Source organism: Ustilago hordei, assembly GCF_900519145.1.
Source record: "Ustilago hordei strain Uho2 genome assembly, contig: UHO2_contig_11, whole genome shotgun sequence".
NCBI classification, from domain to species: domain Eukaryota; kingdom Fungi; phylum Basidiomycota; class Ustilaginomycetes; order Ustilaginales; family Ustilaginaceae; genus Ustilago; species Ustilago hordei.
The window spans coordinates 242,948-268,946 of NW_024545272.1; the positions used below are offsets into that span (position 1 = coordinate 242,948).

At 51.5% G+C, this 25,999-nt stretch overlaps 7 protein-coding genes across 7 annotated transcripts; 1 reads left to right on the forward strand and 6 right to left on the reverse strand.

Annotated features, from left to right (window-relative positions):
* Positions 1-537: 537 nt before the first annotated feature.
* Positions 538-1,917, reverse strand: UHO2_04905 (uncharacterized protein; the record flags this gene model as incomplete). The annotated part of the gene is made up of 5 exons (XM_041557436.1): positions 538-714; positions 742-771; positions 851-900; positions 966-1,072; positions 1,130-1,917. 5 exons carry the CDS (start codon positions 1,915-1,917, stop codon positions 538-540), a joined length of 1,152 nt encoding a protein of 383 aa, XP_041413370.1.
* A 1,681-nt stretch (positions 1,918-3,598) lies between these two features.
* UHO2_04906 (uncharacterized protein) lies at positions 3,599-4,936 on the reverse strand (the record flags this gene model as incomplete). Its single annotated transcript, XM_041557437.1, has 2 exons — positions 3,599-4,345; positions 4,451-4,936. 2 exons carry the CDS (start codon positions 4,934-4,936, stop codon positions 3,599-3,601), a joined length of 1,233 nt encoding a protein of 410 aa, XP_041413371.1.
* Positions 4,937-5,524: 588 nt separating this feature from the next.
* Positions 5,525-5,929, forward strand: UHO2_04907 (uncharacterized protein; the record flags this gene model as incomplete). Its single annotated transcript, XM_041557438.1, has 1 exon — positions 5,525-5,929. The coding sequence occupies one exon, from the start codon at positions 5,525-5,527 to the stop codon at positions 5,927-5,929; it is 405 nt and encodes a 134-aa protein (XP_041413372.1).
* A 743-nt stretch (positions 5,930-6,672) lies between these two features.
* On the reverse strand, positions 6,673-9,840 carry UHO2_04908 (uncharacterized protein; the record flags this gene model as incomplete). The annotated part of the gene is made up of 1 exon (XM_041557439.1): positions 6,673-9,840. One exon carries the CDS (start codon positions 9,838-9,840, stop codon positions 6,673-6,675), a length of 3,168 nt encoding a protein of 1,055 aa, XP_041413373.1.
* An 843-nt stretch (positions 9,841-10,683) lies between these two features.
* On the reverse strand, positions 10,684-13,779 carry UHO2_04909 (uncharacterized protein; the record flags this gene model as incomplete). The annotated part of the gene is made up of 1 exon (XM_041557440.1): positions 10,684-13,779. The coding sequence occupies one exon, from the start codon at positions 13,777-13,779 to the stop codon at positions 10,684-10,686; it is 3,096 nt and encodes a 1,031-aa protein (XP_041413374.1).
* A 1,838-nt stretch (positions 13,780-15,617) lies between these two features.
* On the reverse strand, positions 15,618-19,109 carry UHO2_04910 (uncharacterized protein; the record flags this gene model as incomplete). Its single annotated transcript, XM_041557441.1, has 1 exon — positions 15,618-19,109. One exon carries the CDS (start codon positions 19,107-19,109, stop codon positions 15,618-15,620), a length of 3,492 nt encoding a protein of 1,163 aa, XP_041413375.1.
* Positions 19,110-21,293: 2,184 nt separating this feature from the next.
* Positions 21,294-22,378, reverse strand: UHO2_04911 (uncharacterized protein; the record flags this gene model as incomplete). The annotated part of the gene is made up of 2 exons (XM_041557442.1): positions 21,294-21,881; positions 22,088-22,378. The coding sequence occupies 2 exons, from the start codon at positions 22,376-22,378 to the stop codon at positions 21,294-21,296; spliced, it is 879 nt and encodes a 292-aa protein (XP_041413376.1).
* Between the last annotated feature and the right edge of the window lie 3,621 nt (positions 22,379-25,999).

Below are 25,999 nucleotides of genomic sequence, written 5' to 3' on the forward strand. Positions count from 1 at the left end.
CCTTGCTCGAACCAGCAAGGAATAGTTCTATTCCTCAACAATCGACACAACCAATTGTACCATTGCTACCAGACGAGGATCTGGACTTCGAAGTTGAAGCCATTGTCAGCAAGCATTCACACAACAGGGCGACAGAATACAAGGTGCTTTGGAGGGGGTACCCAGAGGAGGCTGCCTCTTGGGAACCATTGTTGAATCTCAACTGTCCTGACCTCATCTGGGAGTATGAGGTTTTGGCAGGGGGATGAGGCTAAACAAGCACAAGGAGAAGGAGAAATCGGTAAGAAGGGTGTTAGAACCGATTTGAGTGAAAAATGTGAGAATAGAGGTGCTATTATGAATTACACGGAAATCTGTTGCAGTACTGGTGGTATGGCAGATTTCAGGGAGAGGACCCGAAATACTACTCTCACCATATGAGAAGTGTTTCAAGAGCATGGTACTCAACAGCCAGGCTCATAAGCAACAACACAAGAGTCAGGCCACAGACTCATTTTAGGATCAAGAAGAAGCAACATTGCAGAAGGAGACATGTTGCTACATGTCGACATATGAAGAAGGAGCAGGAGGAGGAGCAAGGGAGGACCAGATCACTAGCTCCTCCTTGGTAGGAGCCACCCACTCGTGAAGGAAGTCTGGAGGACCACCAGACTCCATCACAGACTCGTGAGGCTGATGCTCTGAGTACAGTTGGTCATGATGCTTGACATATAACTGGAGCATGCATAGGATGGAACTTACCAGCTCAGGCCGACGAAAGTGCCAAATGACCTGCATGGCGGTCACCCAGCCATGGGTCATCACTGAATCGGTGGTTCATTCCTCAGAATGAACCAAGCCCAGACCATACCCATCTGCCACGGTCAGATGGGCCCATTCTGCTTGGTGGGAACTGTGGGGCTGGAGCGATGGAGTCCCATCACCAGTGTAATCTATACCCGGATGAGCAGGGATATTGCACTCACAATGTCCCAACCCAGCCAGGTAGCAGTGCACGCAGGCATGAGGAATCCTAGTTTGCTCACCAAATGGATTGGTGAATGCAGAGGTGAAACAACTAAGAAAGAGAGGGCTAGAAAGGTCAGTAGCCATCAAGAATCAAACAGGAAGATCAGGAAATACTACTTACAGTATGCCCAGATTAAAGCAGCGACGACACTGCCAACTCGGCCAAGGCATGCAACCTTCCATGAGGCGAAGCATTACCAGTCGATGGAGACGCTTTGCTGCCAATGACCTGACAGGCACATCCCAGTCACATGGATAGTGTCCATCTGCGACCTGCATCAAGAGGTTGGCCATGACGAACCCTTCAGCCCAACCAGCAATCTCCCGATTAGAAGGGAGATGTCGATCTGGAGGAGGAGGGGGTGGCATTTGATGCCCAACCCAATGAGGAGGAGGAGTTAGAGGTTGGACCTCTGGCTGATAGACTGGGGTTCCAGCTCTAGAAACAGCTAGGACCACATCAATTACTTCGTCGGCAGTAGGAGGAGGAGTTGGGGACCTAGCCAACTCAGCCTCCCAGGTGGCCTGCCATTCAGGAGTGGTCCTATCCACTGCAGCAAGTCTCGCATCCACCTCATAAAGGTCGATAGCAGGAGAAGCGGGGGAATAGTCATTCCCCACGAGGTTGGGAATGATGGGAGCAATGAAAGGGGAGGGAAGGGGGCTGGGGACAATGATGTCATCATCCATCCCCAAGAAAAGGGGCTCCAGTGGCGAACGAACCACTGGAAGAGCAAGGGGGTCAGCCACCTGGGCTGAGACCATGGGAGCAGGAGGATTCGCCTCTGTGGCAGGATCCTCGTGGGGGTGTAGCTGTAATACCACCTGACGACAACGAGAGGATGTCGTCGCCACCTCAGCAGGAGGCACAACGATGGCAGTCTTGGAACGAGTGAGATATGGTGACATGGGGAATGGGATTGGATGGTGAAGAGTTGGTGGTATGCTCCAAACATGGCACAGGATATGCCTCGACAGAGCTCAGCTCTTAAGAGGGGGGTAATGTCATGGGCCTGGGTGTGCAGAATGAGGAAAGACCGAAGTTCATATGAAGGTAGCACAGGAATCGTGGAATCGGGTAGATCGTAGGAGCTGCGACAGAGTTCACTGAGATCAGCAATAGAATCTGCTCTATGGCAGACCACAGTGAAATCGGCACGAGCATCGTCAATATCATGAATCCCACCAGAATCTGCAGCAAGCGAAATCATGTGGCAGATTCTGCAGAGATCAGTAGTAAGGATGTCCATACAATGATTCACACGTGAGAGGGACCAAGCTCAGTGACAAGCAGTTGGTTACCACTCAGGGGCCCACAGGACAGGAGTAGAAGAGAACTGTCACCAGTCAGAGGAAGGAGAGCTGTGTAAAGGACACTGGCGAAAGGGACATGAAGAAGAGGAGCAGTGTCAATGAAGTTGACACAGCTCAGGAAAGACAGGAGGGACAAGGCTTGAAACAGAGAAGGTGCCTCCTTGGAGATCCCTGTGCAGTACTCGATGAGGAGGGTACCCTCTGGAGAGAGGGAGCAGGAGCAGTGTCACTGGCGACGCTGCGAAGAGGTATATAGTCCTACCTCCTCGTCACAAATGGTCGAGTGGATCCTCATCCACTCTACTCTCATCAAACGAACTAGTATTACTTCAAGCAATAAGTATTGATTAGTTCACAGTCAGCATAGTAGTAATCAACAGATTGCTCCTCATTGAAGTGCATGTGTTGTATCACCATTTCCTGACATCCAAAGGTGGTTTGTAGCAACCAGCGGTCCAGATAACCATAGAACTGAAGGCAGATGTCCACTGTGGCCTGGGGATCACTTCAAGCGTTAGTTGACACACTGGACACTCATGTTGGCATCAACAATCCATACTCACACCAGACCATTGGTGTCAATATCAAGCTCACTTAGAGTCATATTATAGTTTGATTGTGCCGAGCTACCTCTGGATGGAGTGTCCACAGCAGTTAGTCAAAATCTGTCATAACGATAATACAACTACAGATTCTAACGAGAAAGGTGACAGAGAAGGCTCTGTCACATATTTCACTAAGAATCGAAATACCATTAGTGCTGTCGCATAATTTGACAGAATCGGTGATAGTACAGATACTACTACTGATCTCAGGTTTCAGGTGCGCGACCGCTGACAAAGGTGTCATGAGAGCAGAATTGGGTCGCCATCATCATCCAAGTTGTCGATGTCAGTGCTGCAGGAGTGCTGCACTCTGTCAGTGTTTTGGATGACCTCTGCAGGTATAGAGAGCTCAAGAGTGCAGACAATGTCATTGAGAATTACTTGCTTGTTGCTGTAGCACACCATGGCTGGAAGGAGGAAGGGAGTTGGAGAGGGAGCATGGAGAGGGGGGATGGAGAGGGGGGATGGCAGCAAGAGCAATGCCAAAAGGTTGCAGAGTGGAGTGGTGGTAGTAATGGAAGAGGTGTGAGAGTGAAATTTTTTGTTTAAATGCTTTTGAGCTCATTATGTGACTGTGCTGCACATCATTTTTATTCACCTCATACTTGCACTCTACAGAAAAACACTCAGAAATGACTTTGCATTGAGACCAGATGATAGTACATGTAATGCTACAAGACAGGAAGATTGAATGAAGAGTCCATGTTGTTGTTGTTGCTGGTGTTCTGATGAGCATCCTGTTCGATGCTGGCCTGAGAAGCAAGGAGGTGCACCATCTCCAACACCATTTCACAATCACATGTGCGAACATGTTCATCATGCTCTTTCTCCTCCCTCTTGTGATGCAGGTGCATCTCCTTGTGCTTGGTATGCTCAGCCTCCAGTATTTTCTCACATCTGGTGCATTCCTGTTCAAGCTGCAGGTGGATCTGAAGGGTATCAATGGAAGAACGATAGAAAGCTTCAGCAAGTGTGTCACACTTGTGATCAAGGGCACCTTGCTTGCACTTGGTGCTGGGAGAGAGCTGGGCTGAAGATTGAGAAGAGGTGGAATCAGAGACATCCAAACCACCAGCAGTGGAGGAAGGTGGTCGAGCCTGCAAAGGTGGAGGTGAAGGTGTGTTAAAGATGTCATCATCACCAGCACCAGCAAAGGATGCACCAGAAGTGGATGCAACAGCAGCTGGGGGGTTGGTGGGTTCGATCAAGTCAAGAATAGGAGGCAAACCATGGCCATGAGCACTGTGATCATACAGCTCGCTGCCACAAATATCCATGGGTATGTCAGCTGAGCCATTTGAAGGCATGTCAGGCTCATCATTGCTGGTGAAGTTGAGACTGAGAGTTGTGATAAGTGCTGTGGGATCAGCATTGAATCGGCCATTCATCATCTCATGCATCCTTTCAAACCAAGCATACTTTGTTGACAGGGCAATGTGAGATACATAGGACTGTTTAAAATCAAAAGTATGAATCAGCATCCAAGCATACTATTGCAAGCAATGAAGATCACCAAAACTTACTGGGTTGGATGCATCCATGTCCTCCAGCAGTGTACCAGCTCCAGTGAGTGAAAGCTTCTTCTTCTCCCTGTAGTATGTCTCTAGCAGCCACCTCAGCTTGGACTTGATGCGATTGGGATTGACAGATGTGCCTGGAAAAATCATCTTGGAGATATCCCAAAAAATGGGATGTTTGCAAAGTTTGAGGGCTGGATTGCTCTCAGCTGATTCTTGAGATGGCAGCAGAGTGTGCTGGTAGGAGTCATTGTTGTAGTGGATCGTGACAAGGTGAAGAACATTGGCACCCGACCATGTCAAGTTCTTCTTGCCTGTGGCAGATCTAGAGGCTCGAGTTGGACAGGAAGTGTGGATGTCAGGAGCACTTGTAGAACCAGATTGAGACAGCACAGGCACACTTTCAGTCTGAGTTGCAGAGCTTGTAGGTGTAGTGGACTGGCATAACAACTCTGCAGAGATGTCATGAGAATCATCAGTGGAGGAGGTCATGTTGAATGAGTGCAAGGAAGAGGGAGTGAGCAAAAGTGCGATGAGAGTGAGGAAAGGAGAGAAGATGTGGAGTGATAAAAAAACCGCATTTTTGCAAATGCGCCTCCTGAGCTGTGTTTTTGAAAATGCGGTTTTTTTTTTCCCCTTTGCAGAGCTTATGTAAGCTTTTGCGTTTTTTTGAAAAATGCGCTCTTGAAAAAACCTGGGTTTTTAAAAACGCAAAAACTTTGATACCCCCTTTTGTTCGATTTCAGCTCCGATCTGTTCTGCCCGATCACCTGTTTTTAGGGTCGTGCTGGATCGTTCTCTTTAGCACTCAATTGGCCTTGTTTTGCTCTTTACTCCTTCTCATCTTCCCATCTTCCCATCTTCCCATCTTCCCATCTTCCCATCTTCCCATCTTCCCACCTTCCCACCATCATCTTCTCTTTTGGCAAGTGTCGCTTCAAGATCGACCTTGTCAATCTTCCTTTCCTCTTCGGGCATGGCAGCTTCACAATCCTGCTCTTCCTGCGGCTTATCATTCCCCCGCAACCACTTCGTAAGCCTGCGCAAGGGGGCGAAGAAAAACTGCAACGCTGGTTAATCATGACAGACATAGGCAGAGTTGCCGCTCCTTGGTGGGAGCGCTCACTCCCACCCTGGGTTGACCGGCCGGACATTTCAAGCTTCTATGAGATGGTCGCCGCCCTCAAGGGTTACAAATACAATCAGCGGGCTGCTGCTGTAGTTTCGCAGCACGACGATGTTCTCGTCCAACTCTGTCTTCTTGTCGACGCCATCGGCCTTGACCGCAAATCTGCCAGCAAGTTTGTCCGCCTTTTCAAGCTGGTTCACAGTATGGATGAGTTTAAGAACCGGGTTGTCGAAGGCGACCGAGAAGTTGCAACATCCATTGCAAACATTCTCGATGTTTATGAGGACTCGGCACGGATTGTGAAGATTCGCAAATCTCTCATCCCTGTTAGGAAACGCACCCTGACTGAAGCCTAGCGAGCTGGCTACCAGCTCCTACAATCTTTTGAGCGGGCCCGCTCATCACAGCTTGACTCGTACGCCGCTGAGGAGAAGTTGCTCATCGAGTAGCTCAAGGCCCTCCGCAGCGAGAGGGATTAGTTCAGTCGACATTAGTCTATCGTTATTGCAGCCTGGGCAAAGGTAAAGAGGGCTCGGGATATTAACCTCTCTCGTATCGAGAGGGCTCTCGTACAAGTGTAAAAAAAAAAAAAAAAAAAAAAAAAAAAAAAAAAAACAACAACATATGACCGCCCACTTACATCCTAATACCTCTGCCAACTTGGCTCACCGTCGTCAGTCATTGTTGAGGAATGCACAAGCGAGGAGCGGTAGAGCAGATATCGTTGTTATTAGCAGACGACTAAGTACAAAGCAATGCCAATGTATGCTTGCGTCTTGTCGCAATAGGGGTAGAGCGGGTTGTTGACGTGGATTTGAGTTAGCCTTGGTGCGTGGTGATGCGTGGTGATGGTGAGCCAAGTTGGCGAATATGTTAGAGTGTGAGTACAAGGTCATGTGATTTCACTTCCTATTCCTATTATGTCACCAGGCAAGATTACACGACTTGATTCCACGCAGGCACGCACCGGTCATCAAGAGAAATATATGCTTCTCATTGCCTTGAACCTTGGTGCTCTTGCTAACATCGCAATTGCTAACATCGCAATTGATATCCGTCTCGCTGTTCTTTGCTTGTATCTGTGCAGGATAGGAATAATCTAACGAATGCGCTTGGATCTCAACCTAGCCAGATGCATTGCCTGTTCCTGAGCCTTTCGTTGAGCGTTTTCGTCAACTTTCTCTACGGCTTCAGTCCAAGGTAGCAGCTGTGCTGGTTGGTCGGTTTGAGTAGTGCTGGGCTTGGAAGCAGTAGGCGAAGTTAGATCGATCAGACTGCGAAGTTTGTTCTTCAATGTATCACCACCGAGGCCAGTAATGAGGTCTCGAATTTTGTGGGCAGAATTTTTGCTCTGCCACTGTGTCCATAACATCTGCTTCTGGTTATTGGTCAAGCCACCAACTTGACCCCTCTCTCCACCTGGGTATTCTCCTGAAGTAGGCCAAGGCAAATGCGAGTCCTCGCTTGCGTTTGCATCCCAGAAGGTCTTACTGCCGTGTCCTGCGCTAGCCCACTTGCCGTTTTGCGGGACCAACAAAGGATGCGCCTCTGTGGTAAATACGTACTCATCCAACGAGATGAGCTCGGGAGGCGAGAAGAGCAGGTAGTAATACTTGAACGTTTCTGCAAACGTAAAGCTTTCCATACTGTCCATCCAAGTAGCCGGAGAAGTGTTGACGTCGTAGATAGCACTGAAACCAGCATCGGTCATGCAGTGGGTTACCCAGGAAGCAAACATCTGCCATCCACGTTCTTGCCATATCGGATCACCGGTGATTCTCCACATGTAAAACACGGATTCGATGGTTTCGGGTCGATTGAGGTAGCTGGTGGCAACACTTCGAACGCCGACGATCGGGTTACCGCGCGGCTTGCCTCGTCTCGAAGTGCCATCAGAGAGATTGACGAGGTCAAAGCGATCATCGTCGTCGTTCTCGTAGAAGATGAGATTCTCGGGGCCAATGCCAGTAGCTGAGCTGTTGTAGGCCCACCAGCAAGTGCCTGTGATCCCCTTGGCGAGATCGATATCTTGTGCACGTTCAGCCATGATGCGCGAGCCCAAAGCGAGCATGCCACCACTGAAGCATGCAAGATGCTCCAACTTGGCCATATATCTCGAATTGGTGATCTCACCAATGGTCATCAAGCTGACGCCTGGCACCGTGTCGATGCGCGTGATGAGCAACTTCTTAGCCCCCTCGATAGCTTCCGAGTACATTCTGCTGTACTGCGAGAGACGTCCACCGAGCAAGTGGTGCTCCTTGATGAGGTACTCGTAGTACGAATCAGCCATGCCGCCAAACGAGACAGTACCGTAAGAAGTGTCGCTTTCAGGATAGATCTGAGTGCGGAAGAGCGACTCCATGCGAGCAGCAGCGGTCATGTTTCGATCGAGCCAGTCGGTGCTACGCTGGACACGGTCAAAGTAGGTTCTGTTGCCGGTCACTTGCCAGAGCCTCGTGAACTCAAGCAGTAGACTGCCGGCTTCGGCGAGAATGACGCTGCTCTGTGACTGTGGCGACTTGTATGGGTGATTGGCAGGCTCGACCATTCGGATCCTTCCTACGGGCACACCAGTGACAGTGTCAAAGGCGGGCAAAATGAGCTGCGCCAACTCTTCTGCTCGGTCACGCATGAGAACATCGCCGCTAAGATCATAAGCCGAGATGAAGCCGCCGAGGTAGCGGATAGCAGTCTCGAAAACGGGAATGCGACCGTCTGCTGTGCCATATGCGCTTCTTCCACCACCAATGAGCCTAAAGTCAATGTCCCGCACATGCTGCCTTGCCAAGTCATACTGCTTTGGCATGCCCATAACCAGGAGAGTGTCGAGCGCATCTACAATGCTTGCACCCCAGCCGTTAAATGGATCTTGTGCAGACTTGGAAACGGGTCGAAGCTCGTCATGTCCCCAGGCATACTTCTTGTATCCTTCCCAGGCGTGGATGAATGCGTTGCGGACCATCTTTTGGCGATGTGCAACGAGTTGATCGCGTGCTGGATCGTTTCGACGCCCCGAATGCTTGGTAGGGTCTTGGAAAGCGTACTGCACTTTGGGCATTGTCTGTGATGGTTTGGCAAGGTCATCGATTGGAGGTTTCCATGCGTTCCATGGTGCATGTCTCCAATCGGATTCCTGAGGTTGCTTCTGTGGTTCTTCAGCATCGCTGGGTTCTGTGGTGGAATGGTCGTTCCAGACACGTGTCTGCCAGATCTCTGGTGTGATGGTGGGTGCCTTGAGTGGCCAGGGTGGTGGTTGATGGAGAGGCTCTCGATTCAACAAAGATTCGAGATAGGTGGGTAGCTCGCCGCGATGAGGGTTGGTGTCCTTGTAAAGAGAAGCTTGGGAGGGCAGACTGCCGATGAAGTTGACTTCGCTCAAAGCTGGTGGGAATGAGTAGGGACCGAGAGGCTCTACGTGGCCAGCTGTTAGTGGGTCGCCGCCTGATGAGGGGAACCAGGAGTCGGGCGATTCAGAGGAAGGACCAAACCATTTGGGTGGTTTGAGCGATGGCCAACCATGGGCTTTGAGTTTCTTGACTGGTTCCATATCCATCAGGATGGGTGCCACGAACAAGATCTGGACTGAAACAACCATGGCGACGAGCAGCAAGATGACAAACATCTTGTGCTTTGCAATCCATGATATCAAGTAGGACGAGGTGGATGGTGCTACCTGCCGTGCGTTGAGAGGCAGGTAGGAAGCGGTGGGAGTGCTGCCGAACATGGTGTGCTGTTTTGGTGTGTGAGCAGGAAGAGAGGTGGCTGATCCTGATTCTGGTTGTTGAGTGCGGCGCTGTATGGCTGCTTTTCGCAGACGAAGTTCGGAAGAAGGGAGGGTGGTGTCGGGACCAGCTAGATTCAAAGAGGCGACTGTATGCAGCCAAGTGTCGAGCGAGGATGTGAGAAGAGACGTTGAGGAGCTAGCGGTGCGATGATCCAGAGGATGGTCCGAAGATGTCGCTGACACGGTCTCATGCAACACTGGTGACGATGAAGATGTTGCGACGACGGAAGTAGACGCTGTGCCTTGCGTGTGGGTCAAGTCGCCACCTGAAGAGATATCTCTTGGCGGTGGGTGGACTCGACCTGTTTGTGTGGAGTCTACGGTGTGGCAAGGCGGGACGGAGGCAACTGGAGGTGGGGATCCGGAGCGAGGACGGGGTGAAGAAGAGGGCGACGAAGAGGCGGGAAGAGAATGGGTATCGAGGAAGGAAAGAGAGGCCTGTTCTTGTCCGTATGCAAGGTTGCTATCTTGCAAGGTCATCAAGGCGAGGTAAAGATGATGGAAGAGAAGAGCCAAGCTTATGAAGAGGTCCGTGTCCAAGGGATGATAGATGCAAAGCAGCCCGAGATTGGCGAGTGCAACATGAAATAAAAGTCTCTTGGCCGCTGGCAGTGTGTGGGAGCGCTCGGAGGTGGTAACTTCCAGGGTCTAACATCCTAACTCGCACTTTTCCCCGACCAGAGCACCGACATCAAGCGCCCTGTTGGCGCGACCGAGAGAGGGGCAAAGTTTGTGGGAAGGTACGCCGCTTAGATATGAGGTATGCCAAGCGGTGCGTTGACATGGAAACGGTTGTGAAAGTGGGTGCCGCTCGACAGACGGTCTAGAACTATGTGGGAAAGGATACACGACTCACCTGGAAACAACACAGCGAGTGTCAGCGGCGGCGTTGGAGTATATATATATATATATATATATATATATACTCATGTTTTGTAGCCTCCATTCTTTCGTTTGTAGCGGTGTTTCTACTTTCAACTGCTGGCTCGCACAAGACGCTCTGCATGTTGGTCGTCATCAAATGTCCTCGCCAACAAACACTGACAGATTCAACGAGAGAGTATATGTCGAGTCAACTGGGATTGAGGAGACACTGAAGCACTAGAATACAAGGGACTGGAGCGACAAGCAAGCTGCTCGACCTGGGTGAAGCCGAGGCTATCAAAGCAAAGATACGCATGAATGAGAAACCGTGGACAAGGTCAAGAAAATAGACCTGAGAAGCAAAGAGAATGGTAGCGACGCTGACCTTTGGTCAACGTACCGTGTGGGTATATGTCGAGTGACAAAAGTCAAACAAGAGAGGCGGCTGCGAGTGTGGATTTAGAACAAGTGCTGCTGTGAGTGGGCGTGATTGTGTGGGTGGGGATGACCGTGGACGTGGTGGTGAACGTGGCCAGCTGCTGCGTAGGCATTGGTGTGCTGCTGCTCGTGACCCTGTTGGGCGCCGGCATTGTTGTTGTTGTTGTGCACATCCCGCTGAGCAAACATGAAGCTGTTGGAAGGCAATGTTTCAGAATGTTTGTACTGCACATTCCACCAGTTGCTTGGGTCAGCAGCTGCTGTGTGCCAGTCCAAGTCGTGTGTAGCTGGCTGGTGCGACTGTGTCGCTGGTCCAGTCGCTGCTGCCTGGCTCAGTGCAGGCTCGGAGGTGTTAAAGATTGTTGAAGCAGCACCGTGCTCATTGTGACGACCAGCAGATTCAGGGTGTGAAGCCTGAAGACCGAACCAATGATCGATCCTCTCACGGTTCAACAACTCGCGGTCAGGCAAGCTGGATGAGCCGTTCTCGGACCATTGCGATGCTGGGGTCGGTCGTGCTGTCGCCGTGGCCCATGCATCGATCGAGCCGGCGAGCGAGGAGCAGTGATCGCCAGTGGGCGATGCGTCAATGCCACGGGCAAAGTCGAAGGCGGCGACCGACATGCCGTCCGAAGAGGCGCTGTCAAGCGACATGGTCAGCGAAGGGTCAGTCGGGTGTGCAACGACACCATGGAAGCTTACTTCGTCTGATGCGTGACTGCTAGCTGCCATGAGGTGAGAAGACCAGACGAGTGGGTCGACCTCTGCTGTCGAGCGTTGAGCAAGGTTGTTGGTTTGAGCCTCGGACATCCATTTGGAAAGTAGCATCGACTGGCAGTTGTCATCGTCCATCGACTCACGCAGCAAGCCGCCAGCCAGTGTCTCGATGGCCTCCTTGCACTTGGCGCCGATTGGGGTGATGTGACCCATATCGACGAGCAAGCGTATACAAGTCTGGAGGAGGTTGACCCACTCGCGGGCCTCTTGGTTGGTAGGCTCATCGAGCAACGAGACGAGCGGCACAAGGGCACTCTGAGTGAGAAAGTAGATCGCATGCCAAGCCATAGCCTGGTTGTGAGGATGCGAGTGCCAGAAGCAAGAGATAGAGCGGATGTTGTTGCTCGCCATCCTTCGGCAGAGTGCGATGGCCTGCTTGACGGCAGGACGCAGTGCGGGTCGTGGCGCACCACGGCTGCCAGCAGCTGCAGCGGCAACAGCGTTGGAGAGCAAAAAGGGTCGGAACATGACCATGCGGAAGTTATTGCACCTCCATCGAAGTCGTGCGGTAGCAACAGAGAACGAGGCTGGGCGTGGGCCAGTGTAGCCATCGTCCATGTAGTTTGGCAGGTGATCGACAAACTCTTCGGTCTTGAGGTCAAAGGCACGCACTTCCTCGATGGAAGGGTTGGGACCCTTGATCAGCCTCGCCTGCAAGGGCATGCTGATCTCCGAGGCGAACTTGGCATGTACAGCAAGCGTCGAGCTCATCGTAGCTTGCGAGACTTGGGCGGGCAGCTGGTCCAAGGTGGGCGACATGGCCGTCTCGTCGACGTTGAGAGGTGGAGCTACATCAGCGTTGATGCTGAGCAAAGCATTAGGACGTGCCATGCTGACGCATGTGTCGGCCTCCATGGTAAAGAGTGTATACCACAAGCGGCGACCAAACTCCTTATCAAAGGCAGGCATATCGCGAGCCTGCAAGGCAGCTTCCGAGTGAAGGCCCATGGAGATGGCCATGCGAAGCGCACTGCCAAGCACCATCCAAGCGCTGGAAAAGTGGTTCTTCTTCTGGCAGTAGTTGGCCATCAAGGTCAATGCCTGGACCGAGATGATCTCGGCCTTGTCAAACAGGACGGCGTTGAAAAGACGGTTGGCACGCGAGTAGAAGAGTGTGTCGACGTCGGCTTCGTCTGCCGATACCCTGCGCTCAAAGGCGCCGAGGGCAAACACCATGTTGACCAGCATAGGCCAGGCGGGAGATTGAGGAGGGCAGACAGTACCCTGAAGCTGGGCACGGAAAGTTGCAGGGTGGATGATGGGGTAGAAGGGAAGATGGAACTCGAAGAAGGACTCGAGGAGCTCGGCAGCGAAGCGCTGGCTCTCCGAGTGCCAGGTAGCAAAGTCGACGTTGTTAGGCAAGGTGGAATTCTGAAGCTGCATGGCGGATGAGGACGAGGCGGAAGCACTGGCAAGAGCCTCGCAAGAGACATGGATGGCGCCAGGCTTGTCAGCGGCGCTTGGACCGGTCTGGTGACCAGCAAGGTTAGCGCTGGCGCCTGCCTTTCTGCCAAGACTCAGCTGAGAGGCGATCTGGAGAGCAGCGTTGCAGCTGGTGAGGCTGACAAAGTTGCCGCCACCAAGCGCATCGCTTTCCTTTTTGGCGTCAGCAAGGGGCATAGCGGCGTGCATTTCATCGGCGTGCATGTCATGGGCGGCGTTGTTGTTGTTGTTGTTGTTGTTGTTGTTGTTGTTGTTGTTGTTGTTGTTGTTGTCGTTGTTGTCGTCGTCGTTGTCGTCGTCGTCGTCAAGAAAGCGATTGGTGGAGGAGCGAGGACGCTTCTTGGATGGCCAAGGGGAAGGTTTGGCAAAACGAGATGGATGAGAGTCGTGCTCGCCTGTCAAGGAACGGTTGTGCATGAGGGGCTGGGCGTGTCGAGGAGAAAGGGAGTTGGGTGCTGCTGGTTTGTCGGAGATGGACTTGTTGTGAGTGGTGTTGGTGACGGGCTTGGCCTCTGTTGTCTCAAGTTGAGCAATCTTGCGCTTGGCATCCTCAAGCTGAGCCTCGAGCGAGCTGACATATTGACGAGTGATGGGGGAGCGTTTGGGAGGGTCGACATAGGCACAGGACTTTGTACGGCTGTGGGTGATGCAACGACCGCAGAAGGGCAAGCCTCCGTCGCAGCGCATCTTACGTGACTTGCACTCTGTACAAGCGCGGGCGACTTTGGAACGACCATCGCTGGTGCCTGGCTTTCCGAGCTCGCTAGGGTGGATGTTGTCAAAGCCAGAGTTGCTGTAGGGAAGGAAGGCGAACTGGCCGGGCTGAGGTTCGTTGGGGTTGATGTGGACGGGGCCGTGGGCGTAGCTGGGCTGATTGTCCCCCTTGATAAAACCCATCTTGGCGAAAGATGCGGGCGGTGGTGGTGGTGAAGAGATAGAGTCAAGATCTGCTGGTTTGAGAGGGATGAGGAGAGAGAGAGAGAGAGAGAGAGAGAGAAACACACGCACACGCTTAGAATTGTCTGCTCGTCGCTATCGTGAGCGTGACGCTTGCTTCTCTCTCTCTCTCTCTCTCTCTCTCTCTAACTGGCAAAAATGACTGCAATCGTGCCTGTCGTCTGTCAGAGAGGGCAAGGAAAGATAGCGAAAGGCACAATTGCGATCGTTCGGGAGCAGTGGAGCAAGAGAAGGCGGGAGGGCGTTAGAGCAAGTGCCTCAGCTATCGAACCGGTCCAGAGAATGCCAACCAGCCCGGCGGAGAAGCGGAGAGGAAAGGGACAGCGGCACAGTCAAGCCGTCACAAGATGAGGAGGCAGAGCAGTGTCCGACGATAACAAAAGGCAACGCTGAGAAACCTTGGCAGTTGAGGGAAGAGCAAAGATAGTGAGATACGAGCGAGAGAGAGAGAGAGCAAGAGAGAGAGAGGGAGAGAGAGAGGGAGAGGGAGAGAGAGGGAGAGGGAGAGAGGGATGAGGGGAAATTGGCCAAGGCAATGGCCAATGAGCGAGTGGAGAGCGAGATAAAGTGAGAGGAACAAGAGAAGCGTCGCCGCAGGGTCTCGTTTGTAGTGCGTTGCTAGTGCAGCTCCCGAAAGGGGCAGAACAAGGAGAGCAACCACCAACACACCGGTTCCTTTTCCTCCTCTATGAGCACCAAGAAAGAAAAAAAAGGAAAAGGGCAAGGCACAACAACAGCAACAGCATTGTATTGCAAACTTGGATAATGGCGGAAGAGCAGAGGAGGAACAGAGGGCAGGCTCATTAAACCGCGAGGAACCGACTATGAGAAACAGAAATGAAATAAAATAAAATAAAATAAAATAGAAAAATAAAATAAAAAATAGAGCTTTTGATACTATAACTTCAACAGTTTATTCAAGTCGAAATACAAAACATTGGACTTCAACAACGCTAACTTATCTCTGGGAGGCAAAGAGGCGAAGCGAAGCAAAGCGAAGCAAAGCGAAGCAAAGCGAAGCAAAGCGAAGCAAAGCGAAGCAAAGCACGCAAGCGGTGCAGCCAAAGCGCCATTTCATTACTAGTCTTTGCAAAATTCCAGCACGGAAAGAAAGCCGATAACAGAGCCCTTCTCGCCTGGAAAAGGACAAGAAAAGCGCAATTGACTCGTCGCCATGTCGTCCGAAGGCCGTATCGCTTGTCATGCTGCACTAAACCAGCCAAGCGTGCGGCCAGTGATAAATTTGCGCAGGAAGCATGCCTTATCTCGAATAGCAACCAACGCCTCACTTGAGCTCCATTTATGCGGGGAAACGATGGATCGATGGTGTGCAATCGGTTTTAATGGACGCCAAGGCCCGAGTTCGAGGCAAACATACCTTTCTTGACAAAGCCGTGCCTATCGCACCCTTGGTCTTGGTCAGCAGAAAAGGTGCAATTTTCTAGCTGCCCTGTGAAATGTTTTTCGCCAAGGTCTAACATCTTTCCATCTAAGACTCGAATCTAACATTTGTAATGTCCATCATCTCCACTCATCTTGCCACACCTGATACTTTTCGCATTTTCTCCCTGCTAGCCTCATCGCTGAAGATGCTCAACCAGACAAAGTGGGCAGTTGACATTCCAGACATGCTCTGTTACAGATGAGATTCTTTGCTTCGATTGCGTGTGCGAATGCTGTGCGGGTAGTGCGGGTATAACTACATGCGTGTGTGTGTGTGTGTGTGTGTGTGTGTGTGTGTGAGAGAGAGAGTGACAAAAGACTCTTCCTATACGACGCTATTTGCACCCCTTAACTTCAGGCGATCTTTGACCACAAAGATCGATGGCAGGCCCACATCTCCTCTTGGCCATACTCAATTCATAGGCTCCCACGCCAAGTGACTTACACAAATCAGCAAAAGCCTCCCATTTTTCCGCATATCCTTCCTCCGCCAACACAATATCTGCATCTTCTGCATCTCTGCCCCCGACACTTCTCGCCTTCTCATGATCAACGAGACCCAATCTGCAAGCTACTTCTTCCAACAACGTTTCGTCAGGCATATGACTTCGTTCTGTGCTGCTAATCAACTCGCGAATCGAATCGGCAGTCGAGGGGTTAGTGATGCAACCGATGCGTTGCAATGCCGTTTGACAACGAGGTGTCTCCAGTGCCTTCTGCAACTCGCGGGCACGCGAAATGGAAGCGTTGGAAGAGATGGGGAACACTATACTTGGTGATCGCGGGCTTCTTTGGCCACTCTTACCGCCAGCGCTGGGTGGAGGGGAGAGATGCGAGGTGCAAGCTTCAAGCGGGCTCAACGGTGTAGCTGGAGAGAGGCGCGTCTCTTTGCCTCGAGCTGCTCCAGCTTCCATCATCTTGACATCCTCTGAGGCTAAAGGTGCAGCAACGCGAGAGAGCAACTTTGGAAATGGGTAGCCCTGCTGCTGATCCCCCCCAGCAAGGTGGCTTGAACAAGATGCAAACGAAGCACGTGGAGTGATACCACCTCCCCATGTAGCTGGGCCAGCTTTGGGTGTAGGATCGCCCTTAACAATGTCCGCAGTAGTTGCTGACTTGCTCATCTTGCCCTCATCGCCATGGCCATGGCCAGCAAGCGACAGCTCGAGTCGAGGCACACGTTCTTCCGAGCTTCGTCTGTGATTGCGACCGCCCGTAGCGCCATCAAAACCAGCAATGTCAGAGCCGGCGATGCTGCTTGAGGGTGAGCTATCCAGCGCATTGCTGTGAATTGAAAAGACGCTCTCGCTAGCCCGACGACCATGTCGAGCCCGTTCGTATTCTTGTGCTAGCGAGACAAAGCCACCAGGTCGACGGTGCACGGCGGGTGGCGAACGATAAGAGTAAGGCTCACCACCGCGTGGGCGAGTGACATCACGTCGAGCAAAGCTTGATCGCCAGACGCTTTGAGTGCAAGGCGTCGAGTCGTGACTCTGGCCTCGGAAGTTGGCGCCCGACTTGGCGAGCGAGAAGCCACCACCAAGAGCCAAGCCACTACCAGAAGCTCCACTAGCCTTGTTGCGACTCTCGAGCTCCTGCATGTGTTTCGGCTGCTCAAACTGAGCCTTCTGCTGCTCTTCGGTGTTGGTGGGCGAAGCCTTGCGTGAGATCTTGGCTTCGGCCGTGTCAGTGGTTTTCCAAGTGGGCTTGGGCAGCTCGGCGCCACTGGACCCCTTGCGCTTACGAGTAGCCGAATCGGTCGACTTGCCTGCGTCAGAGCAACCATCATCAGCGTCAAAGTAATGGCGCTCACTGGGCGAAGGTGAGATCGACAGACCCATGGTGGCACGGAAGGCGGCAATCGACTCGGAAAGATCGCGGGAACCACAGCTTCCAGAAGGGTGACGAGTTCGACCGTCAGGAAGCAGACCAGGGATCGGAGGCGAAGTGGAGCCAGTGCTGCCGAGGCTGCCTACACGGATACGGCCAATGGAGGGTCTTTGAGCCTTGGCATCCATGAGCGAGGCCGAACTTGGGTCAAGCAACGAGGAGCCAGCACAATCTCCGTGTAGACCCAAGCCACCAGTAGTAGGAGCAGCGGGAGCTGAAGCAGCAGTAGTATCCTTCAGGCTGATACGGCGGGTATGCTCAGCGAGTCGATCAGCCTCTACCTTTGCATGCTCAGCGCGAAGCTGCTCGAGATGCTCCGAAGGAGACTTGAGCTCAGCAAAGGAGCGAGCAAAGCTCTCTGCACGTCGACGAGGCTTCGAGTCCGAGCTTCGAGCACAAACACTGTGACCAGCCTCGCTGACACCACGCCGGCGATGCGAGACTAAAGACTTGGGCGAGGCAGAAGCGCCCATGTCAAAGTCAGAGCTGCGTCGGTGGTTGTGGTGATGATGATGTTGCTGCTGCTGATGTTGCTGCTGTTGCTGCTGTTGCTGCTGCTGCTGCTCCTGTTGTGGGTGAGTGATGTTGTTGTGCTTGATCATAGTGCTGAGTCGACGATGCTTGGAGAAGGAGGTCGAAGTATCGGGCGAGGGAGAGACTACAGGACTCATTGGTGCGAGGCTAGCAGGAGACATGGCGCCAGTGGCAAGAGGAGAGCTAGATGACTCCCTTTGTCCTGCAGCGCTGAGAGTATCCGAGGCGGTAGAAGTACGTCGAGAAGCGGCAGGGCTCGACGAGCTGAGTGCCGAGATGCGCAGACCTGCAAACTTGCCCGACTGGGATCGCCTTCTGAGGGCAGAGGGAGGGTTTGCGTCAGTGCTTGAACAAGGCTCCTCCATGATGTCTTCGAGTGAGCCGGTCATGGCCGAATCTTCGCCGCCGCTGGCCGACATGGGGAACAAGTCGCCGTTGAAGGAAGCTTGACTGCCGAGGGGATCGGAAGAACGACGAGCGGCGAAATCGGGTGCAAGGAAGCTGGGAGATGGCGATGGAGAGGCTGCCTCATGTAGCGTCGAGTTTTGCAGCTTGCCCGCTGGCTGCTCCGAGTAGGACTGGGGCAGCTCTTCGAGAGGCTCGACACTGACCGAAAGAGATTCTTGGTCGCGCGCGGCACCTTGGTCGTCTTGACTCGAGACGGCAGACGAGAGGGGGCTGTCATTGTCGCAAGCAGGGTCGGAGTATTGAGATGAAAGTGCCCAGCTGTCGAAACGGGAAGAGCTTGGCTGGCCGAGAGATCGCAATGTGAGACCTTCAGCACCCAAGCATCGTGCAAGCTGAGCCCAGAGTTCGGGAGAACGCTCCATGACCAAGGACTCCAGACGCACCAGCCAGTCCTCATCGTCGAGCAATGGTCGGTCAAGCTCGATCAAGAGCTCGAGCATCTCGTCCCAACGCTCATCCTGACCACGAAGCAGAGGACGATCTGGGTTGCCACCAAAGACACGGCAAAGTCTGTACATGAGAGCCTCGTTGGCCTTGGTGTCGAAAATGAGCTCCTTGACCTCGCTTGGTCGATCCAAGAAAGGAAGCAAGATGCCGTGGTCCGAGAGAGTATGAACGTTGACGCTCGAGTCAAAGCCGGTCGGAAGAGCCTTGGAAGCGGATCGGAGGCTGGTAAAGGAGGCTGCGAAGCGTGATGGGTGTGATGCTGTTGAGGGGTTGTGTTTGTGGTGAATGGGTGCATGTGCGTTGATGGGGTGCTGAGCATGGCCCTTGAGGATGGTGAGCGCACAGCTGTTACCATATTGTGGTGATAACGAGGTGGATGAGGAGAAGGGCGAGTAGAGGCCGTGTTGGGCCGAAGACTTTGGAGAGTGGCCGCTCATGATGGAACGTGGATGATGTTGTGGTGCGGGAACAGGCAAGGGGATGGCCATGGTTGACAAGGTTGTTGTTGTTCAACTCGTACTTCTTTGTTGCTTGTAAGGCGGGGCTCTATCTCTATGGGGCTGGTTTGGTATGGTGGTCTAGACTTTGGTCTTGAGGGAAGGAGGGGGGGGGAAGGGGGATTGGAAAGCAAGACAATAAAGGGCTTTCAGGGTCTTGGCTTTTTGAGTTGAGTTTGACTTTGTTGAAAGCAGCCGCAAAAAGGGCTGTGTAGAAAGGAAGCAGAACAGAGAGAGGAGAAGAAGAAGTAGCCTTTGTTGAGTGAAAACAGTGAGCTGATGCTAGTGCTAGTGTTTTACCGAAGAAAAGCTCTTTGTCTTGTTCTCTCAAGCCGCGTTTGCCGAGCGGGAAAAGGGAAAAGGGAAAAGGGAAAAGGGAAAAGGGAAAGGACGGGAGGGTGCAAAGAGCCCAGAGGAACCGAGTTGAAAGAGATGACTGAGGAAATGCTGAATGGACGATGCTTGGCGGCGTCAATAGGAGGATGCGCCTCTTGTTGCTTTGCTTGCTAGCCAAGATCGGATATAGGGAAACAAGCTCGAAGGACCTTGGCTGGTTTTGTTGATGCGAGCGCAAGGAGCGAACAAAAGGAGAAAGCTGCGGGATGATATCAAGCTCCAGGAGGGGAAATGGACACTGATCAGGAGCGGAAGGAGATAGAGGGTCGGTCGTAAGAGGATCTAAAAGGGTGCCTGCACTGGATAGAGCTGAAGCAGCTGAAGCAGCTGACTGGTAATTGGTTTGGCGCGGGGGTGTGGGATGTAGCAAAAGGAGAGATGAGTGAGGAGGGGGGTTGCTATGATGTTGCCAAGCGTATTGCTGAGTGAGGTTAGTGAGGTTAGTGAGGTAGAAGGAGGAGTAGAAAGAACAAGTGCTGAGCGAGATGAGCTGTAATTATACAAATCATCCGCAAGACTAGCCGAATGTATTCCCGAACACCAGCGAGAATAACACAGAAAGCGGTCACTAACAGGCACAAGTCAAGGCAGAAACACACACTCTCTCTCCCTCTCTCTTTGAGTTAGGTGGGCGCAAAGTGGGATGCAGTGTCCCCCCTTTTCTTGTATCACAGGACGCTATGCCGGCAGAATCGCATGGAAACGGCAGGAAGCTTGGCTGCATTGCTATGGTCACAGTGCAGGAAAAGCTGGGGTGAAGTAGGCCTTGCCTCTTAGTCATCATTGAAACCTTTCTCATTGTCCCAGCTCTTTCCCAGTCAGTCGCTTACTCACTCGCACACAGTCACTTTTGTCCACCACGATCTGCTCCCACATTCTTTGCCTTGAGAGCAGGTGGCCTCACGATCGAGCTTCAAAGCTAACTACACAGTCACCAGACAATAGCCTATCATCATATCCAAGCGAGCGCCTGGCTCCTCTTGCTTCTATGCTCTCTCTCTTGGTGCGGGCCATGATCCTTACCATCGCAACACTCAAGCTCGTCCCAAGACACTGTTAAATTCTGTAAACCCCCCCCCCTTTCACCGCTGCTAAATTCAGCTCTTTCGGACGAGAAGAGCAAAAAGGGTCCCCTACATGCGCGCATATTCTTGTTGAAGAGTCAAGGCGTTTGGCTCCCCATACTGGCGATCGGGGAGAGTGTGAGTACAATGTCACTGCTGCTAAAAGACAGAAAGATATATATACTCCATTGACTAAAGCAATGTGGCGAGAGCCTAGTGCTCTCTGTGAGATATATATACATCTGGATGGTACATGCCAAATGTGCCTGGATCCTCCTTCATGACGATGCTTGACAACGAGCAGGACCATGTTGGATCCGTTCTCTGATCAGATCGGCTTCGCCCGATCCCTCCTGTATCGTCTCATGTTACCTCACATCATCATATTGGCTTGCTAAATTTCAACATTGTTTGGCTCTCAACACAGTGCAGGCTCAAGGTCGTATCAAGCTGCGAATCAGCCCCTACTTATCAACGCTGGAGCTTGGTGGAGAGATGGTTTTGCTAACCAGCGCTGCAATTACAGCAGAGCAGGGCAAAGGGTTATGTGCCTTGTGAGGATCTAAGGCTCGTGTCACTGAGTAAAGTCAAGGCATTGATGCCTTAGAAGGGGCGATGAGATGAGATTGCGACTGTTGTGCCATCGCATTGCAACAATTGTGCCATGAAAAACTGTCACATGTCCTCTCGCTTTCTGCTTTGTTCGAGCAGCTGCTTAGGTAACCTTCTTACGCTCGTCAACCGAGAGTCCGCCTGGACCCATGTTAACAAGCAGCAAGAGTCCTCCTACAATCGAAAGCGTCTGGAAAAAGTCGTATCGCAAAAAGTCGCGCGAAGGGTGGGCCGAGTGCACCGTCCAGAAGTTGTTGACAAACAGGTTGAAGATGCTAAGGATCATAACCAAGAAGCTAGCACTCCAGCGAGCCTTGAAGCCGACAACAACCATGATGCAGGCACCCAAGCCAAGCATCGAGACAACGACACGTGCCAACGTCCACTCGCCCTGAATGATAAAGCCAATGAACAGGAAGATGAGCAGCACACGGCCAGCAAGCTGGAAGTAGATCTTCCGGTCGGTCTCGCTAAGACTCGGAAGTCCAGCAAAGATGTTCTTCTTGGTCGAAAGGCTGTCCGAAAGAACCATCAAGAGACCACCGACGACCGAAAGGTTGCGAAGGAAGAAGTTGAGATCGAAAATCAGGCCGTATCCGAATCCTTGGACGACGACGACAGCGAACAATGCGCCCACCGAGATCTCCGGGTATTTGCGCATAATCACTGCCGCCGAGGCAGCACACATGACCTATTCAAGAGCGAAAAGCACAGGAGAGGTGTCAGCATGATCCAATCTGGTCTTATGAGCTGACTATTCGATCTGATGAGCTGACTATTCGATCTGATGAGCTGACTATTCGATCTGATGAGCTGACTATTCGATCCGATGAGCTGACTCTTGCGACTGGAGCTGTGACAGCGCTTGCTGCTATTAGACCTATTGCGACAACTTACAACAACGTTAGCCAGGAGGAAGATATGGCTGATGCCCCAAGGGAAACCACGATGACGTTGCAAATAGTACTTTTGATCCGTCCACTGCGTCATGATTCGGAGCGCATCTTCGAGGAAAGTGACGACGATCAAGAAGCGACCAAGCGCAGGAAGATGCGGCTTGATGGGCTGCGTGTACTGGTCGATCAGATCTTCGACCTTGGAAGTGTATTCGCGCACCTTGTCCAGCGACGATTCGGCTTGCGAAGCAGAGCTCGTGGACGCGTAGGCAGACGAGCCGTAAGATGCCATCGTTCAATAGTGAGATTTTCTGTGTGAGGATGAGAGGGGGTAACGTAGCAAGACGAGGATGCAGGAGGATAGGAAGCCCAAGTTTTGTGTCTCTTGAATGCCATGTCTGTGTGCGTCAGATTAAGAGCCAAAGACCGTCTTTCCTCTTCTAGCTAGCAGCGCAGAAGAAAAAAGCAACAAAAAAAAAGGGAACAAAAAAGGACAAGGCAGAAGAGCTGACTGACTTGGCTTGCTTGCTCGCTCGCTGTCTGTCTGTCTCTCTGGCAAATCAACCAACGCAAACGACGCCCAAAAACTTGGTCAGTGCCCTTGGCCTTTGCTGTTTGGCCCTGTTTGGCTCTGTTTGGCCCCCTTTTTTGATTTTTTTTGCCACACACTTGGACCACCTTTCGATCTCATCATCAGCACGGATCGATCAGTCCTGACAGAAGAAAACCTCATACAACCAGGAGCTCAATGTCAACTCTGTCATCCGGGATGGTGCGTGCTGGACGCAAGGGAGACAGAATGGCGACGCTTCTGTGTTGAAGATTACGATCCAGTGACGACGCTAAGAGGTGACGCAAAGACGACGAGATCGGAGATCGGGGATAACCGATCCTGTTAAGGATCGGGTACAACCAAGTCCCGCTCGTTGTCAGGCTGGGTCATTAACTATAGAGACTCCCACATTCGGCATGTGCCACACTTTTGTATATATATCGAGCAGGGAGCGCTAGGCTCTCGCCATGTTCCCTGAGTCAATTTAGTATATGTTTCTGCCTTAAAAGAGTAGTGACATCCTACTTAGACTATCCCCGATCACCAGTATCGGGACCCAAACGACGTCAAACTTTTAACATTCTGATGCTTCTGACGCTTCTGACACTTCTGACGCTCTGACGCTGATTTCATTGTGAAAAACATATACATTTGTTTTGAGATGAAGGAGCACCTCCTCTGTCCTTTCCGATGTGTTCTCTCTTTTAGCCGACAGTCTTCTGAATAACGTAGTTCACGTACATGTCAAATTCACGTAGGTCTCGGATTGGAAGTGGCCAGGGGATTTGGGAGTTTCTGGACTCAAAATTGCTGAAACAGCCAAGTCCCCCTCTCAATTTCGAAATTTTGAGGCAGCAGCTCCAGTCAATTTTTGTTCAACACACACACACACACAACAAGCAGGCCAGTCCACCATAGATGTGGTCCTTCACTATATCAAAGCACAACAACAACACTTGAATTGCAATGCAACATAGGATCACATGAAGGGCAGCATGGGTGGAAGGAAGGGTGGCATTGGCTGCCACCTGGGCAGTGGGGGCTTGACAGGTAAGGTACTTGAACTAGCAAAAGGCAGAGGTGGGGGTACCATTGACATAGACTCATAACTCTTGAAAGCAGGCTTGATCAATTGCATGCTGGCCAAAGAGAAGGTCCATGAACTTACCTACCTTCTTCATCCAAATGTGTCCTTGTTGGTGATTGCTTGCCAGACATGCCTGCTGTTCTTCTTGATCCCAATCCATGATGGCATACATCTGTGCTAACATCTTCTTTGCTTCCTCTGGAGTAGAAGGAGTTGTTGGAGTCTCCTCAACTGCAGGAGCTGAAGATGGAGGCATTGATTCTTGATGGTAGCTGGGCATGCACCATAGAACCTTCTCTGGGTGGAGCTTTGAGTTGATCCCAACATCTCTAAAGGCTTGTGATGCTAAGGTGCTTGTAATTGTCATGGGGCTGGATGCGCAAGAAGCAGGAAGATCCATCAACTCATATGAAGGGAGCACAGGAATCAAGGAATCGGGCAGATCATAGGATTTGCAGCAGAGTTCACTGAGATTGGTAGTAGAGACAGCTCTATTACAGATCTCACCTAGATCGGTGCAAGCCAAGTTGATATCACAAATTCTGCCAAAATCTGCAGCAAGCATGATCATATGGCAGATTCCATGGAGATCAGTGGCAAAGACAGTCATACAGCAAACTTCACATGCAAAGGAGGACCAAGCATTGCCAAGAAGGGGACCGAGCTCAGAAGCATGCAGCTGGTTACCACTCAGGGGGTCACAAGACAAAGACCAGGAGAACCATCACTGGTGGGAGGAAGAAGAGCTGTGACAAGGACACCAGCAAACAGGTTATGAGGAGGAAGAGCAGTGTTGAGGGAATCAACACCTAGTTCAAAGAAGGACAGATAGGAGGGATGAGGAGGAGGGGCAGTGTTGCAGGTGATGCTGCAGGCATGGTATATAACCATGCCCCTCATTGCAACAAGTGAGTGGATTGCCATCCACTCTACACCATATCAACTAGTTAATACTTCAAGCATAAGTACATATTAGTTTCAGTCAGCATAGTTGCAATCAAGTAGAATGCCTCTCATTGTAGCATGTGTGTTGTATCACTGCTCACTGATGTCCAAAGGTGGTTCATAGCAACCAGCAGTCCAGATTCAAGATAGAACTGAAGGCAGTAGTCCACTGTGGTCCAGGGATCACCTCAAGCAATAGTCAACACACTGGACACTTGTGTCAATGCCACCAAGCATTCATACTCACACCAGACTTTGGTGTCAGTACAGTTCATATCATTATTGATTGTGCCAAGCTACCTCTGGACAGAGTGTCCACAGTGGTCAGTCGAAATCTGCAATAGCACAACCCCAATCACAGATTCAAGTGAGTAAAGTCATAAGGACATCACTATGGCATAACTCAATGAGAATCGTAATACTACATATACAATCACATATCTCAACAGGATCTGTAATAGAAGTGGTCTTACTACAGATCTCAGGTTTCAGGTGCATGACCTCTGACAGTAATGACCTGTCATGATTTGCTGTACATGTCGATGAAATCCTTCTTACTGATTGAAAGATTTGCTCTAGCAAACTTGTCAACCTCCTTGGTGAAGGCTTGCTGCAAAGGTCCAAATATCACGACATCAAGTGGCTGTAGGAGGTGTGTGTCACAGAATCAGCATATGAAGTGTGCACCAAATTGATCTGTGGCAATCATCAGGAATTGACGATCTAATCAGGTTGGTAGTGCATATTATTTGCAAGATCAACCAAGCTCTGGGATCCTGGTTAATCTCACAAGGATCAATCAGAATCAGCCTGATCAGCATGTCTCAGCAAGTCAGCTGTCATGAGCAAGCATTCAGAGATTCAGGAAGGAGGATACTGGCATTAGAAGGAGAAGCATACAGGAGATAACCACATGCAGGAGCAGGGACCAAGCTCAGCATCATGCAGATGGTTACCACTCAAGGGGTACATGCATACAGCCACATAGGACCAAGCACAGGGGCAACCACATGATCAAGGGGCTTGGCAACAGGGCCCAACATGTGGTTAAGGGATTCACAAGATAAGGTTGAGAAGATGGTCACTGGTGAAGAGAGAAGGAGCTGTGTCAAGAAGACTGGGGATTGTCTATGAGGAGGAGGAGCTGTGTCAAAGGGGTCATCACACATCACCAGGCAAAGAAGAGCATGAAGGTGAAGGGGCAGTGTCACACAAACCAATACACTGTGTGAGCAGTAGAGGTGTGTCAGGGGTCTCACGCCTGAAACCCAGGTCGGTCTGTCGAGATACTCGGTGACTATCAAACTGTGTGACAGCTATTGTCTCGG